This window comes from Aulonocara stuartgranti, assembly GCF_965226115.1.
Source record: "Aulonocara stuartgranti genome assembly, chromosome: 16".
NCBI lineage: Eukaryota > Metazoa > Chordata > Actinopteri > Cichliformes > Cichlidae > Aulonocara > Aulonocara stuartgranti.
Genome location: NC_138952.1, coordinates 16164495 through 16181499, shown reverse-complemented (window position 1 = coordinate 16181499; position 17005 = coordinate 16164495). Strand labels below are relative to the sequence as shown.

General features: G+C 38.0%; 4 protein-coding genes across 21 annotated transcripts in view; 1 reads left to right on the top strand and 3 right to left on the bottom strand.

Moving 5' to 3' along the window:
- Window positions 1–185: 185 nt before the first annotated feature.
- LOC309690506 (glucose-6-phosphatase 2-like) lies at window positions 186–6403 on the bottom strand. 12 transcript variants are annotated; one of them, XM_082507553.1, is made up of 6 exons: window positions 2880–3210; window positions 1626–1694; window positions 1438–1547; window positions 1251–1362; window positions 1057–1178; window positions 186–966 (listed from the first exon to the last, which is right to left on the bottom strand). In XM_082507553.1, the coding sequence occupies exons 1-6, from the start codon at window positions 3083–3085 to the stop codon at window positions 452–454; spliced, it is 1134 nt and encodes a 377-aa protein (XP_082363679.1). In that variant the 5' UTR covers window positions 3086–3210; the 3' UTR covers window positions 186–451. The 12 variants fall into 12 exon arrangements, with proteins under 12 accessions (XP_082363679.1, XP_082363685.1, XP_082363681.1 ...); XM_082507559.1 differs by having other exon boundaries at window positions 2958–3210; XM_082507555.1 differs by lacking the exon at window positions 2880–3210 and adding an exon at window positions 2803–2862.
- Window positions 2600–7135, top strand: spc25 (SPC25 component of NDC80 kinetochore complex). Its single transcript, XM_082507565.1, has 7 exons — window positions 2600–2703; window positions 4544–4711; window positions 5106–5171; window positions 5352–5498; window positions 5601–5726; window positions 6415–6513; window positions 6796–7135. Exons 2-7 carry the CDS (start codon window positions 4564–4566, stop codon window positions 6918–6920), a joined length of 711 nt encoding a protein of 236 aa, XP_082363691.1. The 5' UTR covers window positions 2600–2703; window positions 4544–4563; the 3' UTR covers window positions 6921–7135.
- A 119-nt stretch (window positions 7136–7254) lies between these two features.
- On the bottom strand, window positions 7255–13836 carry nostrin (nitric oxide synthase trafficking). Of its 4 annotated transcripts, none has more exons than XM_082507544.1 (16): window positions 13540–13836; window positions 13365–13450; window positions 13177–13260; window positions 12917–12979; window positions 12732–12813; window positions 12588–12650; window positions 11775–11873; window positions 11532–11657; window positions 10665–10763; window positions 10446–10571; window positions 9886–9994; window positions 9712–9800; window positions 9460–9585; window positions 8189–8447; window positions 7998–8090; window positions 7255–7906 (listed from the first exon to the last, which is right to left on the bottom strand). In XM_082507544.1, the coding sequence occupies exons 1-16, from the start codon at window positions 13633–13635 to the stop codon at window positions 7770–7772; spliced, it is 1737 nt and encodes a 578-aa protein (XP_082363670.1). In that variant the 5' UTR covers window positions 13636–13836; the 3' UTR covers window positions 7255–7769. The 4 variants fall into 4 exon arrangements, with proteins under 4 accessions (XP_082363670.1, XP_082363669.1, XP_082363671.1 ...); XM_082507543.1 differs by having other exon boundaries at window positions 7998–8093; window positions 13540–13835; XM_082507545.1 differs by lacking the exon at window positions 12917–12979 and having other exon boundaries at window positions 7998–8093.
- Window positions 13837–15435: 1599 nt separating this feature from the next.
- cers6 (ceramide synthase 6) overlaps window positions 15436–17005 on the bottom strand; it is a 57467-nt gene continuing 55897 nt past the window's right edge. For all 4 annotated transcript variants that reach the window (XM_082507550.1, XM_082507552.1, XM_082507551.1 and 1 more), the window contains one exon: window positions 15436–16373. In XM_082507550.1, coding sequence (XP_082363676.1) covers window positions 16215–16373 — 159 coding nt within the window. In that variant the 3' untranslated portion in view covers window positions 15436–16214. The remainder of the gene's footprint in view (window positions 16374–17005) is intronic.

The window sequence follows — 17005 nt, the reverse complement described above, 5'->3', positions numbered from 1 at the left end:
TTTCAAAAACCATTTGTGCTCTAATTTGTGTGTAACCTCTTAAACACGGACGTAAACCCTAAAAAGGATGGATATTCGTAAGGAAAAAATGGGAAAACACTTCAGGCAAAAGCATCTCCCGAATGATTCCAGGGTTGTATAATGTCCCAAAGAAACTCTTTAATAAGAAATTGAACAGTCTTTACAGTTATTGTGATTTACATATAAAACAAACACCATAGAATGGACTCAGGTAAGCAACAGATCAAGCAAATGGAAATTTCAAAACATGCTATTCAAACCCACAAATGCAACTTTTTTAAACATACACTGTTTCAGTCTCGTGTGATTACCTCCATAATACACATACATATTTACACTTGTTTGCCAACACTACCATTCAACCTTGCTGATATCCTTGATCAATAAGTGTTGGGGGTAATATTGTAAAACTTGAAAGCTGCTCCACAGTCTAAGCTAGCTTCCTCTCTTCATGCTCTCTGATGAGCAAATTAACACAGTAAGGAATAACAGCAACCACACCAAGAGGTATTGAAGCACTTTTACAGAACGACAGTATATAAAACAGAGCCTCATTGTGAGTGGGCATTTTAATAAAGTTGTACAGTTGCAGAAATGTGAGCGTTGCAGTCACGCACATGAGTTTAAACATACTTTTGCAGCCGTTCTTCCCTTTGCAGCTCTGAACGAACATCTCAGAGTTCACTGCCAGGCCCAGCCCAAACAAGGCTCCCAGGTTTCTAACCAGACCGGCAAAAGGCGTTGTGTCGAGATGGATCCAGTCTGGGTTAGCGCACCACTTCTTGGCTTTGCTGACTGACCACATGGGATCGATATCCAACAGTTTAAAGAGCAAATAAAAGCAAACAGCGAAAGAGAAAAGAAAAATGTTGGTTTGGAGGTAAACTTTCAAGCTTGCATTGTAGACTGAGGGGATGTGATCAAAGGCCTCAGCAATCAGCATGCCTACACATTAAAGAAAGAAAAAAGGTCTTTAGTCCGAACACAAAACAACAGATATATCAGATATTTTTTTGACAGCAGAGTGGAACACACCAGTGAAAACACCGAGGATAACTTGATGTGGAAAGTGTGTTGCAATAAAAATCCTGGAGATGCAAACACTTATCTGAATGACCCAGAAAGTCATCCACAAAAAGGACCTCAGAAGACAAAACCTGTAGGAATAATACATATTAAAAAAAGACAAGACAACTAATTTAATTGTAAAGATGTATATAACCTCTCACCTTTGAAAGCTGTGTACAGATGAGGTGTGGGAAGGCCGAGCAAAATTTAAAGCAGAAGTGATCATCACATACCACACGCATGATGAGCCCATGGCATGACCAGATGGACTGCCTGTTCAGAAAAACATTAAATAAAGTTTTCTACCCTTTAATAGTTTTAAGTCCTGACTCGTACATGCATACTAACCTGGCCCTGTTTCACAAGTTATATGAAACTGGTCCAAATGTGGTTTTGAATCATTGTGGTAGAAGGGTGTTTCTTGCACCCACCAGTATGGTCGGTGCCCAAATAAAATCCTGCAAAAGAAAATATAAGAATAAAGTTCAGAAATACATAAAATAAAGATACAAATGCTAACCTAAGAGTAGGTTTACCATTTAAAAATAAGGTTGAACCAGTCTCCAATGACAGCCACCCAAATCATCTTGGTGCCAACATTGTGACTGAGATGGAACCAGAGAGGGAAATAAACAGAGAAAATATTACGAGGGTCACCCACTACTGACACAAAATCAATGAAGTCATGGTATTGCCAGTAGTTGTTCTGCAGGTACTGTATAACCTGCACACCAAAGCTGTAGACAAAATCCATGTGGTTCCCTATCTATGTACACAACTGCAACAGCTTCTTCTTCAATGCCAGCTAAAGCACCGTGAGTCCTTTCCTACCTCAGGAACTTTATATCAACCTGGTATCATAAATCATTAAATGAAGCCATGGCAACAACTGCAACATCTTTGCTTTGAACCCAACATAAAATAATGTTGCCATTAGGGCTCAGCATTTTAAGACATGTTACAAAACTGTTTACACCCTGAGCATGTAGACATTAGATTTTTCACAGAACATTGCTTTTACAATTGTTAAATATTAGCCATTGTACACACGAAGAAAGACAGTTACACGTAACCTGCTGGATCCTTTCAGCCTCATTAATATTCTCATTCTCAGTGAACGTAGCAACAAAATGAACTTCCTATAATGCTGCAAGAGAAAAACACAGCCCATCTGGCATCTGGCACAGTAGAGTTCACTGAGTACATCTGTTAGCATTCAGCTATCTTCCCATTCTAATCAGAGCACAAATACTGAAAAAAGTATAATGTTGTTTTATATAGTTTGGACGGAATTTCGGATCCATCTGAACTTCCACATACTGACCACAAGGTGGGATATCGTTTCAGCAAAAAACATCCTGAAAACATTATATATATCATTATAAATATAAATTTAGCAAGAGGAGTGGGCTATTTAATATTTTTAAACCATGTTTTCTCGGTTTAAAAACATAACAGTGTTTAGCTCATTTGAAAGCAGAGGAAATAATATGAATGATTAACGTAATTTCCGGTTGTCGTTGAGTGCCCGCCCCCTACGTTTAGACCGCGGATTTTTGAAAATAACGACCTGCGCAACAGCAAGACGTAAATCTAGAGTTCTCTTCAAAACATGTGAGTGTTACACGGAAACGTTAATGGACTGATTAGTTTAAGCCACATTTGTAAAATATCCTTTGGTTTCATTTGCAAGCTAATCGATGACGAACTAACCGCTAATGTTCCCCCGGCTAACGTTAGCATTGGCATGCTAATGTTGTTAGTAGGTTTTGGTGTAGCTGTTACGTCACCGGTTGTCCGATATGCACAAATAATGTTGTATTTTTGTGGGCAGCACGGTGGCACGGTGGTTAGCACTGTTGCCGCACAGCAAGAAGGTCCTGAGTTCAATTCCACCATCAGGCCGGGGTCTTTCTGTGTGGAGTTTGCATGTTCTCCCCGTGTCTGCGTGGGTTCCCTCCGGATACTCCGGCTTCCTCCCACCGTCCAAAGACATGCAGTTTGTGGGGATAGGTTAATTGGATAATCCAAATTGCCACTAGGTGTGAATGTGAGTATGAATGGTTGTCTGTCCTTATGTGTTAGCCCTGCGACAGACTGGCGACATGTCCATGGTGTACCCCGCCTCTCGCCCTATGACAGCTGGGATTGGCTCCAGCACCCCCCGCGACCCTGAAAAGGATAAGCGGTAGCGAATGGATGGATGTTGTATTTAAATAATAAAGCCAGCTGTTACTAGCGACAGGTCAATTGTGAACTAATTAAATAACTAATTATGCCAGTAAACATTTAAAACTGTTTTAACTGACGATGGTTTCAGCTGTACTCTTTGATATGCTTTGAAATGTTTTGGTGTCATTGTTTGCTGGAAATAACAGCCACAGTGCATAACTATAAGTCTTTTAAAATATTAATGTAAATACAACACAGTACAGCACAGCCTATTCTGTACTGTTGTACTTTTTAATCTTGCTTTTATCTCCATAACGTCTGGGTCATTGTACATTGGTTAAGCCAAAGGAAAAAAAAGTTTACTAGAGCACTAACAACTATAAAATTAACAATTTACCAAGAATACACTGCTAGATTACACACAGCCGCCTGAGGGGTTTATTACGAAGCGATGTTTTGGCCGAAAGTGCCACATTTTCTCAGATTCTTTTATTTACAGCATGTCTTAAAAGCCGTGTAGATTCTCTGCTGGGGGAATGTGTGCAAGTTGTTAAGCAGTAGCTGTACATCAGATTCTGTGATTTACATGCATACATGATGCAAGAAATGTTTTTATACTTTATCTTTAATCTGCTGCTAAGGCTGTTTTACCTTGCTGGAAGCTGTTTACACAGCTTTGTAAACAGAGCAAAGAATACAGAGAATACCAAAAATACCTGTTCAATCGATTAGATCAATTTCATTTTAATCTGCTCACAAAGCAAGGTCTCATCTTCGTTTTAGGCTACAGGAAAGTGTCAGAGCTGAGCACACAGAGTAACCCTTAATGTTCGTTTCCATCCATTTCCATCCATCCATTTCCAAGTTTCAGAGCTCTAATGTACAGACTTCATGTTAGAAATAAACAGCAGCATTGAGAGCGCGTTCAGCATTAAAATAGTTAACTCACAATAAAATAAAAAATTCAATTAAAAGTTTATTTGACTGCTTTGTACGCTAAATCAAAACCAATTAACTGCAATTAATTTCATGTCTTATTCACAACTTTGTTACTTGTTGCTGTTTATTTATGATGTTCTTTTTCTAATGTTCTTTATAGATTTTTATTACTATTTCATCTTCATCATTATGTGATAATGTCTTTGATTGTGGGCGACACTCATATCCTGGACAAATAAATTACTCTGAGCAGCTTTTTCTGTATTCTGTTCTGCGCCAGTGTTGACCGACCACTACAGTTGTCTGGCTCTGCAGTGAAAATTGTGCTTGTGTTTTACCACAGATTCATAACAAAGCACCGTGATGTCCATCACTGACCCAAACATGAGCGATAGGTTTACAAGTGCAATGGAGGAGATCCACAACAAGGAGCTTAAAACATACACAGACATAATAGACACAACGGCAGAGTTGGCCCAATCCCACAGGCAGTTTGTGAAGTCAGCAATTGGTAAGTTTTTTTAAAATTTATTTTTAATGTTGAACTACATATACAAACATCTGTTCAGCTTGTTTTCATTATTAATATCCTTTATTTCAATAGAAAATAAATTGCACATGGACTTTTTAGTTTTTAAGACACCCTATTGTCCCCTTTTTTCCCTCACTTTCCTATCTTCACTGCTTCACTATCCAATAAAGGCAAACATGTCAAAGAAAGAATATTAATTATGAGTAACATTTAGTCTTACAGGTTTAATAACAACTAGGTCCAAAGTTGTGTTTTTGGAGTGTTTTAAGACAGTCTGAGTATCGTCCAGCACAGTGGATTACAACATTATACATATTTTCTTACTTGATTAGAGTTGTCTGATATGGCTGATAATAAATGTTTTCTGTTGCAGATACGTGTTTAAAGAAGTGTAAGGATGATGACATATTGTTTGAAACAATACAGACATTCAAAAAAGGTGAGTTTCAGTAAATTAGGCACACAGTATTAGCATGTACCTTAAATGTAGGTCATACTGCTGAGTTCAAGTGTACATGTGAAAATGGTGGTTTGTAATGCTGCTTCCGCATCTTCACTTTATCTCTGGACTTAGTTGTACTGACACAACTTGTGTACTGACACAATGTTTGCCTCGTAGACCTCGAACGGAAAAAAGTGGCTTTAAAAGAGAAACGACAGGCAATATCTGAAGTGATATCTGAGATTCAGGAGAAGGATATGCAGAAAGAGGACATTATCCAGAAGATTGAGAAGCTTAAAGAAGAACAAACCAAGAGAAAAGAACGTAAGATTGTGTGATTGTGACACTGATGCTGTAACGTATAAATTAAATATTAAACTGTGACTGTATTGTACAGTACACTTATTTTTTCTGCCTACATTTCAGTGATTGAATCTCAATACAAAGCAAACAAAGACAGACTGAAGAATCTCCAAAAAGCCAGACTCGTCTTTCAGGATCATCTGGGGTTGGAGGTACGAACAATCCTCGGCAAAACACAGCTGGTTAAAGGTATGCAAAAACCATGCATTTTTGATACACATATGTTTGTCGACTCTTGTTTATGTTATCTGTAACAGATTTTTGTGCAAGAGGTTTTGGTCTTGCTGTTCCTTTTAGGCTGATCATGACTGATATGGTTATGATACTTTCTAAAATAAAACAACCATAAGGATAAAAGCTCTAGCTATTCAGAAGTGATAATCAATATTATAATTATTTTGATTTTTTTTGTCGGAATGGAATAAATACTCAGTACATGAGTACTAGTTAAAACAGTGGAACCACATTCATTATGTTTCTGAAGCTGTCTGCATGCACATATCCAAACTAGAGTAATTCTGACCTACAAACTGCTTAATTGTTAATTGATGGTTGAGTTGAATGCATTGAATAGAAAGACTATAATCGTAAAGTAATATTTTTACCTTCGGTGGATTAAAATGAAGGCTCTGCTCTGCATATTCCTGTTACCATGGTGAACTGATTGATATTTATGCTTGTATGAATCATCATTAACGATAAAGACATGCACAGCTCAGAGTGAATATAATCAGATCGTGAAGAAACTCTGGACATGTGTACTGTTACTGAAAAAGTGTTGTGCAACTTAATGATGGTCAGCTGGTTGTTGCGATTTCACCTTGTGACACACGCCGCTTCTGATACGACTCAAGAACTTTGTTTTGAACTTTTAAAGGTGAAAAGTTGCAGTTTGTTTTTCGAAACATCAACCCCTCTGATCCAGACAGCGCCTATGTCATCACGATGGGGATTAATGAAAGCGGATCATACCAGAGTAAGTTAAATACCTCTACTTTTTTTTCCCACAACCCTGTGTAATGTAATAGTATTTCTGTGTATTAATTTCAAACAGATTCACAAATATAGATATGAGCTTTTTATTATTATTTAAAAAGCTATAGGAAGACCAAAAAAACACACTGATATTTAATGTGTTTGTAAAATTGGTTCAAATAAGACCAGAGAGAAACATTGGAACACTTAACCTGATATTTTGTGGCTCACTCTTTTATTGCATCCACTGTAATCAGTCATTGTTTTTTTTTCTGTTTTACAGTTGTCTCCAGTGACCCCGTGCTCAAGTGTTTGCCAGCCTTGGAAAAGCGACTTCAGGAGACCAATAATTTACCAGCATTCCTGGCAAATGTGAGGAAGGAGTTTATCTCTCAGACGCGTCGCTAAAATTGAACGCAGGGAAGGATGAAAAGCACGCAGTGACATTCTCCCTGCAATTTGGACTAAAGAAAGCACAGTGGATTCAATGGAGTAATCAGTGGAGGATTACAAATCTTTAAATAAAAAGTCAACTTCAGGACTCTTAGATTTGAATTTCAAATACTCTTTTGTACTCAGTAGCTAACACGTGTGAATTCTTCTTATTAAAAAGATTAAGTTTCTTTTTTTGGCATCATTTCAGACGAGTTCTTGTTGGAGATAAGTATATGAATTTAAGGAGCGGGACCACGCCAGTCCCCTTCGAGGCCTTGCTCAAACCGCAGCTCAATGAATGTCCAAGCCGTTCACCTTTATCTATGATAACGCTGTCAAACCTAAAATGAGGACGTGGGCCCAGCGAGTGAATTGACATTTGGACAACTGCTTACCTTTTAATCCTGAATAATAAGGAACTGACCACTTAAACATTGATGTAAACAGTTTTATTTTATTTGTTTGTTACAAATCTCTTTTTTTACGCGTGCTACAGACATCAATGATGTAATAAAGCACTTCTTTATTAAAGCCTCGTGTTAGTCGACCTTGTATCGAGTGTAATATAAATTATGAAAAAACTTGTTATTTGATATTAGTGTCATGTTCAACTTTAATCCTAGGAGCATTACAAAATACCCAGGAGGCAGTGTTAAGATGCTGAATGTACATCTCACTTCATAAATATACAAGAACTGAATGTGACAAATGTTGAATAATTAACCAAATTAAAATCGGTGCATACACAGATATTGTTCCTTTCAGACTAAGTTTCTAATGAATGTTTGGCATCGCTGTGGTTAGAATTTGATTCAGGGTCGGTCAGGCATCAGATGATTTAATGCTGCTTAACCGAGGTAGCTCTTCAACATAGGTTGATGGGAAATGGCCCGTCTGCCCGTTCAGCATGCCAAACCACCAGCCGTTTTCTTCCTTGGAATAAATGTCTAGTAAATCTCCTGTGAAACATGATTTTTTCAGTTAAACTTTAAATCTTTGCTTTAAAGAAACGCAAATGTTTTTAGTAAACTCAGGTTTAGTGTCACTTGCCTTCGTTCAGAGCCAGTTCATCGTCGTGCTCAGGGGTGAAGTTGTAAATGGCCTTGCATTTTCCTATACTGCACAACTCTGGGGTTGTTTTATCTGCTAAAAATAACTGTTTTTAGTGCTTTAATTTCCTGAATTTCCAGATGTTGTAATTTTAAACAAACAGTTGTATCTGTGCTCTGTAAATGAATTACCTTGTCCTTTGTCCTCTTCCGTGTGAGGCTCCAAGACTCCATTAACAGTGCTGCCACTCTCTGCAGTTTGACTTTCCTGTGTTGGGCTTGTAGAACTGACCTGGTCAGTGGCATTTTTTGAAGGATCCACAGACTGCTGTGCCACAAACAGAGGTGGTCCTTTGTAAATGATGGAAGCTCTCAGTGACTGCCGGGATCTGAAGGGTGTCCTCCTGAGTCTGACTGGACGAGCCAGCTGAACTAGACTATGTTCACAGTCCTTGAACAGAAGAAAGGGTTTCAACTACAGCATTTGTCTTTACAGAAGCGTAAACACAGAACTGTACAACGATGTAATATAAAATAAAAAATTCGCCTTTTTGATATTCCAGTCTTTTTATTTCTGGTGTTTTTCCAATTTAATAAGATAACTTGAAATAACAAGAGAAGTTCTCATTTGCTCATTTTCCTGCAAGCAAACTGTCCTACCTACCAATTTAGTGTAATTTAGCTGTAATTTGCTTTGCATCGAGACAGTTTGTGTCTTTATGTAGTGCAGGTGGTAATGTTATGAGCCGATTTTGAATGTAAGATGATTCATCAGAAATGCATTCATGCTGTTTATGCAGTGACTCACGAGATACAGGAAAGGACAGGATCCCTAATAATATAGAATAAAAATAATCTTGTTCATTCAGAAAAAAACAGGCAAATATTTTATCTCAAGTAAAAACATTTTGCCTCTACATGTGAACCAAACATAAGTATATTTATTGATGCGATACCAAACTACCAGCTACGACAGGCCTGTTGCCCCAGCAAATCACCTGCCCCAGCAACCTGATTCACCAGTTGATGCTAAATATTAAGTGTAAAATAAATCTAATCAACAAGCTAGCAGGTGGAAGTATTGAAGGAGAGGAATGAAAGCCTGTAGAAGCAAAACAGAATACATGTGTGTGAATGACAGGAAGGGTGATGGAGTACTGAAGATGCAAGGTAGCAGATACTGGGAAGAATCTTGTGCACACTGTGCTTTTATTTCTGGGAAAATCAAAAAGATCCTGTTTCTTACTTGCACCATCTGTCCAGTAAAACCAATATTCCACTATAGTTCCAGTTAATCTGCTTTAAATATGTTACTGATAGATATGTATGGGGTATGCAGAGTAAGAGATTAAAGTTAACCCTCTATCAAGTCTGTTCCTATTAAGCTGAGGATTCAGTCCAGTCACATTTTAGCTACAAATCCTTTGTGCCAACAAAAGGCGGCTGCATAATGGAAATCTTACCTTGTCCTTCCATTTCAGAATACTGTTGCTGAACCGGTGATGGGACTTTGGTTTCCCTTCTAATTTAGACAGCGATGTAGAGAGTTTGTAATGAGTAGCCTCCAGGAGATCCAGTTTTAGAGTATTCTATACATGAGTTGACATTAGTGAGCAATTTGGAACCCTGGATTCATGGTCTGTTTGAAGAAAACATCAAACAGCACACAGCAGTATAAATCCACATCCACTCTGGCATTACTGTCCACTATTTACCTCATCAAGCTGCTGCTCGGTTTCCTCAAGGTTCTTTTGGTTGGAAAAAGATGGATTTTCAGAGTATGTTTTCATAAGTTTTTCAATTCCTGCGACACATTGTAAGAATTAGAATGACAGAAAAACAGCAAATGATTTTACTTCTTATTTTAAAAGTTGCGTAACACAGCTTGCCTTCACAGTCTTTCTTTGTTTTCGTAATATTCTCGTCGAGGCGCTGAAGTTTAAGCTTGATTGCCTCTCTTCTTCTGTCTTTGTCCATGAATGATTTGCTGTCTTCCTCCTGAGCATAGATATCTGGTCACTTATTAAATCAGAAACATTTTTTTAAATCTACCATCGATGGTTAAATCTACAGGGAATAAAAGTAGCATGTTAACTTTGAATTCGTCCCGAAAACTTTTCAGACATGCTGCATGTTGCACCCCAATCGTACATGTCCCTATACAGTAACTACATTTTATTAAATCAGAAATCAGGTTACCATCATATTCCCATAGAAGCCACATCTTTAAAAAACGTATATGTTGTATATATGTATAGCTATATTTATGTAACAGTAAATATAGAGTAGATCACGGTACAGGATTTCTGTCAGGCCCTACCAGTAACTTTTTTATCTGCAGCACGCACACACTAACATAAAAAGATGCCCCCTGCAGAGATGACCGCCTGCAGGAAAAAATACTTCGGTTTGAAATGCAACAGCAGATTCTCAGACACCAAAGACTTACGAAATAATCAGCCATCAAAAACTCGACGTTGTGATCTTCAGTGGTGTTTCTGTTCTCTTCCACCAGGGCTTGTATGTCTTTATCAGTGTCCACCCTTTGGACCGCCTGTTCTATCTGTGTTTGGCCCTAGAGGTAGCACAAGTATGCATAGGTGATATAATATCCTTAATGTACCAGTGATTCAACGTTTACTGGACGATGGTGGTCAGGATGTCTCACATGTTTGAGGGTCTGTCCAAAGCTGTACATTTGGAGCTTATATCTTTTTAGGATGTTGCCTAGAAGTTCAATCCGTTGCTTCTCCAGCTCCTGTATGATCTGAAAGAGCAGAAAGTGAGAAAGTCCTTGTTTAGATAATCTCCTGGCCATTTAAACCATGGAGCACATAACAGCAAATATATGCACTTGAGTTAGATGATTGCCATCTAACCCATAAATTCAATAAATGCACCAAGTGATTCAGGTCATAATGTGTGGAAAGACCATGTGCAGAGTAAAAGAAAGATCACAGGCTTAAGCCAGCAGCCTCAAGTTCTGGTACTGTGTCCTTATTAAACAACGTGTACACAGAGTGGATTTTGATGAAAGAAATGTAAGCTAAAAATTCGCTACTGAAATGTATGTTGCATAATTCACTGAGAACAAAATGACATAACCACGGTTAGTAGAACTCATAATCATCAACCATCCTTGAAGATTACACCAACTGGCAAAGTTAAAACCTGATATTACAGGCCGATCCAACCGGAGTCACAATGTGGCTCAGTAATGCTTATGACTCCATTCTGATGAGACTGTGGATGGTGTCCTGGAAGATCCCCAGCATTAAGGCATCAATACATAATTTCCCAGAGGTTCTCAACTGGATTCACGTCTGGTTTTTGTGCTCAAAATACAGAACATACTGTCCTGGGAGATAAGCTGTGCTTTCAGAGTTTCCTGGAACCAATCAGAAGTGAAATCTTTCACACTAATGAAAAACTCTTGACTACGTCACTGAGCCCCGTTATCTCATAAAGAGCCACTCTTAATAAGAGGAACAGCTAAATGCCCACAAAATGACAAGTAGGAAACTATTTTCTCCACCTGGTAGCAGTTTTTCAATGTGTTTTCCCACTTGAGTCTCATCTGATGACCCTCCATGTTGATATTAAAGTACTCCTCATCCACCCGCGCCTGCATCTCTGCTGACTTAGTCAGCCTGTTAAGCATCTGGAGTCAAGAACAGAGAGAAAACTTTAGCAACCATGCTGACAGCTTTTTCCAGTAAGTATCCCCCCCGTGGTGAAAAAGACTGCAGTGATGAAAACAGTATGACACATTCTGTACCTTCTGTTTTTCTTTCTCAGTGGAGATGTGTTTGTTGTTTTCAACAAAGTTGAACAGATCCTCGTGTTCTCTTGTTAGTCCAATTAATTTCTTTTTGATCTAGTTTAGAAAGAAGAAATCAAATGAATATATTAGTATGAACTTTAAATAACATTACAACTACTTTGTGATGTTGTGTGTCAAAAGGGATAGACTGAATTTGAAAGATAAATCATTTATCTTGGCTTCTTGTGAGTTTATTTTTGTAGATATGAAATTTTACACTCATAGCTACAAAAACACTTTATTATTTTATTTTATTATTTTATTTTGTTATTTTTCAAAACATTTTCAACGAATGTGTCACGTGTTAAAAAAAAGCTTTATATCAGATTTGCATTGCAGCCAAACAGTTCCTGGAAACGGTCACAACAGAGTCGTTTTATGCATGATCATTATGGTTGATAAGGCCAAACATGACAGTGACTAATGATAAATCTACCCATTTTGAAAGGGAGGAATGGTTATGGTTGGTCACAATTCCAGACTTTATAATGTGCCATCAAACCAAATCGTAAAGTATCATAATTCCTCAGCATGACCCTCCTTTTAATGGCGTGCAACTGTTCAAACACATATATTATTAAAGCTTATATCAGACCTGTGAGTTCTGCATACATTCTAATGCATTCTTGCAGGTATCCACATTATAGCAATTCTCTGACTGTACATGTCAACATATTTTTGCAGATACAGTCATTTTATGGATTTATGATTCAGCAGCTCCACCAAAGCCAATTTCTGTCCCTGTATATGTTTACAACACGCCCTTACCTTCAGTTGCTCACTCCAGTTAGCAGTAACAAGCTTTCCGGTTCTTTCAATGGCACTGTCAAGCTAGAAAAGAGTGGCATATTGTGCTATCACTGGAAACTGTAGCAGAGAGATTTTGATAAAAGGAAAGACTGAATTGCATACAGGCCTCTTCCTCTTATTATGCTCGTCTAAGACTTGTCGTATTTCCAGAATTGCTTCCTGCTGAAATGCATTTCCTACTGATCTGAAATGAAGACATAAATCTGCATTTAAACTCCAGCTCAAGATAACATTTGTTTAATCATTCGACTGGCGCAGACTCGAGCTGAACTCAGGTTGAAAACTACCTGTGGGCGTCTGCTCTTGAGTACATCTCATCTGACACATGACACCAGGCACTGTGGGTGGAACTGAGTGGGGAGCCAGCATGAAAAGGTTAGAGCTGTGGGCTAATTAGCCTGACACCTGCCTGTGTTTTGATCACATCTAACTTGGTGGCTGCATGTTTTTGCTCATCACACTATTATTCCTGTACGGTGCATGGCAATCAGTCCCAGGAAGAGGTCATGTTAAACACAAAACTGACAAAAGACAGTGTCACCCTTACTTGTTTGACATTCCTTTGGAGGCCCTGATGAGTTTGCCCGCGAGTTTTTGTAGGCCTTTGGAGTAAGTAAGCTCCAACTCTGCCCTGGAACAGGAAAAAGATTGCAGCAAGGAAGAAGAAGAAATAAAACTGGGTCAAACAGTAACTCCTAAAGCGACTCAGGTGTTTTCTAACCACAGTCAGCGTACCTTTGCTGGAAAACGGACATGAGCTCTTTGCAGAAGTATTCCCCATTTTTTGAATATTGTTTCGCATTTTGATAGAGCTGGTGATACTGAAAAGTGATAAATAATACACCGTGAGTACCTGACACATTTGATTTGAATGTGGAAGTTGTGCGATCAGTCAAAAATATATACTCACAGAGCAGGTGGTGGTAGGTTCCTTCATCTTAAGACTGTGGCTGTTTGTTGACTTTGTACCTGGAACTTTGACCACCCTCCTCCCAAAGTTACTCATGCGCAAACCACCTGAGCTTTATGCATTGCGCCAAAGGAAAATTCCAATGAGAGGGGTGAAAAAAACCCCGGAAGAAGCTGCAAGCTTAAACTCAAGCTGGAAGGCAGCAGGTTTATGTGCAACCGATTCAGGACGGGGGAATATATAAACACCACAAAAAGGTCTGTCCACGCTTTTAGCAAACATAAATAAATAAAAGGATACGACCAAATAGAACTACTTTATATAATGTTCAAGCTAATTAAACCGGCTGAGTTTCCTAATAACCCTTTAGAGAAAGTTAAAGAAAGTAAGTAAAGTTAATACTTTTAGGTTGTTAGGTTGTGATGTTTTGGTAATAATTATTCTATAAGGACTTGTGTGGTTTTATTTCATGTCTATTTGGTAATAACAGTTTAAAATGTTAGTAATTAGCAGTTTCTACTTTTTTTGGCTACTTGGTATGAAACATACCTTCCTTTGAAGGTTGAACAGCAAATTAAATCTGGTAAGTTTGGCCTGCATAAGTGATCCAAACACACAACCAGCTGGCATCCCATAAAACTGAACTGAGCCAAGTCAGACCCATCAGTTGTCTATCCTGCTCATGATTACAAGCTGCTACACTGGTCACTTAAAATCATTCAAATTGTAAATTGTTATTGATCCTATTACCTTAGTCTTGAACTGTATATTTATTACTCTTATTATATTTATTGTCTTTTGCACTGAATGGAACTGGAGCCTCGTCATCTGGTCTCTCTATATACTGTACTGTATATGGCAGAGATGACAAAGTTTAATTTGACTTTGAAATTGCTAATGGAGTATTAGTTGTTTAATGTAAAACCTATTTAGACTGCATTATTTTTAATGATTAGGATTCTGGGGTATTAGATATTGTCCTAGTCCTGGATTTTTTCACTCTATATTTTGTGTTAAATGGGTTCGTTTGGCTGTGCTTCTCTTTTTATTCCTTTCTGGTTTCCTCCACCTCTGTCATCCTGCTTCTTGGTATTCTTCAAGGCCAGGTATTACTTATTTGTCTTTCAGTTACTATCTGCTTTACTATGAATGCTTCTCTTGTTTTCTTTTAGTTTAGCTTACTGCTTTTCTTTTCCCCATTTTCTAGTTTTTACTTTTTGTGTTGGAAACCACTTTGTGTCTGTGAAAAGCACTCTGTAAATAAACTTTACTTAAATACTTACCTATTTTGTGAGTGTCTGCCCCATTTATTGGTGGGTCTGTATGTGTCCACAGAGGCTTTTCTTTACCTCGTAAGATAATATATTTGTGCTCCATATGTTTGTTTCTTGTGCTTCTGTTTTTTTCTTTACATTTCAATTTTGTTCTTACCTTTTGTATCAAATCTGCACATTATTCAGCTCTAACTACTTAATAACTTATGTCCTTAAAATATTTATTCAAAAGTAACATTTCAATGTGTATTATCTCCTTCTGAGAATCCCAATCAATATTTTTGTTGTTGTGTTGACCTTGTCAACCTCTGTGTCCAGCATTTGAGTTCCTAACCTCACCCTAACGCTCCAGCAGATCTACAGTAGTATAAATTTGAGGTATTAAGCAACCGTGCACAGAGAAGCAATGGGAGGAGGTTGAATGCTGTCTATGTGTTACTGAGGCTAATGTGTCTCACAGTAGCCTCTTTTCACAGCAGGCATTTTGAATTGTCACAGTCAAACTGTGTACACTGCAGTTATGAGCCATGCTACCTCCACGATTAAGCTTATTCAACACACTCGCACATATTTGCAATCTTCATGTTTTTTTGGGTTTTTTTTTATTGAACTATTCAAACAATTCTTGTCTGCCTCAAAAGAGGACAAATGGCCTTTAATGTAACGCTTACCAGAAATGTACCAGAATAATTAACAAAATGCTTCAACAGGGAATACAGCATCTAGCCATGTCTGATGCACACACATAATACTGTTATTGACATCTCATATACAGTTTGAGTGGAGAATGAATTTTAAAGTGTAAGTGAATGTCACATAACTATCCATTTGTGAGTTGTGGCATATCTTTGGAGGTGTAGCATTAAAAGTAAACCCAGGTCTTTAGCATTTTGCTAATACTCGTTACTGTTACTCGTTCAGGAGTATGTCATCTTTAACACTGACATCAAAGAATGTCGTAGATGTAGAATAAATGTCCAACTACAGTCTGCAAACTTATTTATAAAAAAATTATAAATAAATAACATAGAATGACACAAACATAGGAGAAAACACACCCCCAGTATGCCAGACCACTGTATGTTAGAGTAGCATGCTTACACCATAGAGTGAAAGGCTTTCATTCACTGGTTAATCAGAGAGTGGGTTGTATCAATAGGAGTGCTTTGATATTTCACTGAGTGCAGTTTGATGTAAATATATAGATGAGGAGAGTAAACTGTCGAAGGAAATTAGTGAAGAATCAATAACAAAACTGCATTTAGCTAAATCTATCCAGAACTTCCAGACAGGCGATGTTGTTCATGTACCCACCACACACACTCTCTCTCACACCCTCTCGTACGCTCTCACACACAGAAGAATTGATGGTGTCTGTAGCGTGGCTCCACTCTTGTGATATCAGTGCTCGTCGGGATACGGGGCTCCTATCAGGTAGCCGTTGGTGCCATGACTTTTGTTTGTCCCATTGGTGGCGCTGGTGTGGTGCTTCTGATTTGGCGGTGGGCTGTCATCCTCATCGGAGCTGGACTCTATGTCGCTGCGGTCGTCTTTAGACACCTGCGGAAAAGAAAGGGGCGGCTGGAGATTACCTTTTTTTCCTCATTAAAATTCTTATCTGTTTCCTTATCTGAGGCAGCCAAGCATAACGGTGTTATAAATGGCTTTTGCATGTGAAACGGGAGCTGCCAATCAATATCAGGCAAAAAATAGAAAAAGAAGAAGAAGCTATAACATCTATTCGCAAACATGAAATACGGAGACCTCTGGTTTGATTGCTTCTACCAGTTCAAAACACACATTTACCATGCTTATTACCGTATTAATATGATTATCATATCATTTCTGAGATAATCTGCCACACTGATTTAGAGAAAATACACGGACAATACTGATTTTTTGTTTTTTAAAACAACCTACTTTAAAGTATTGCAAGCTTTTATTCAAAATACACATTATTATTCATAGATTCAAATTTAGTCAAGTGCACTGTCATATGAGTTAAACCATTTTCTCTTCTGTTTTTTCCTTCGTAGCAACCCGGAATTTTAAACTCCTGCAGCGCACACCTGCATCACAAAATTTACAGGGATTAAAAAACTGATTCACAGCGTATTACAATTCATGATTACTGTTTATGAACCAACTGTGATGCTGTGTGTCAGGAAATCTTTTAGCCTCATCCTTTAGAT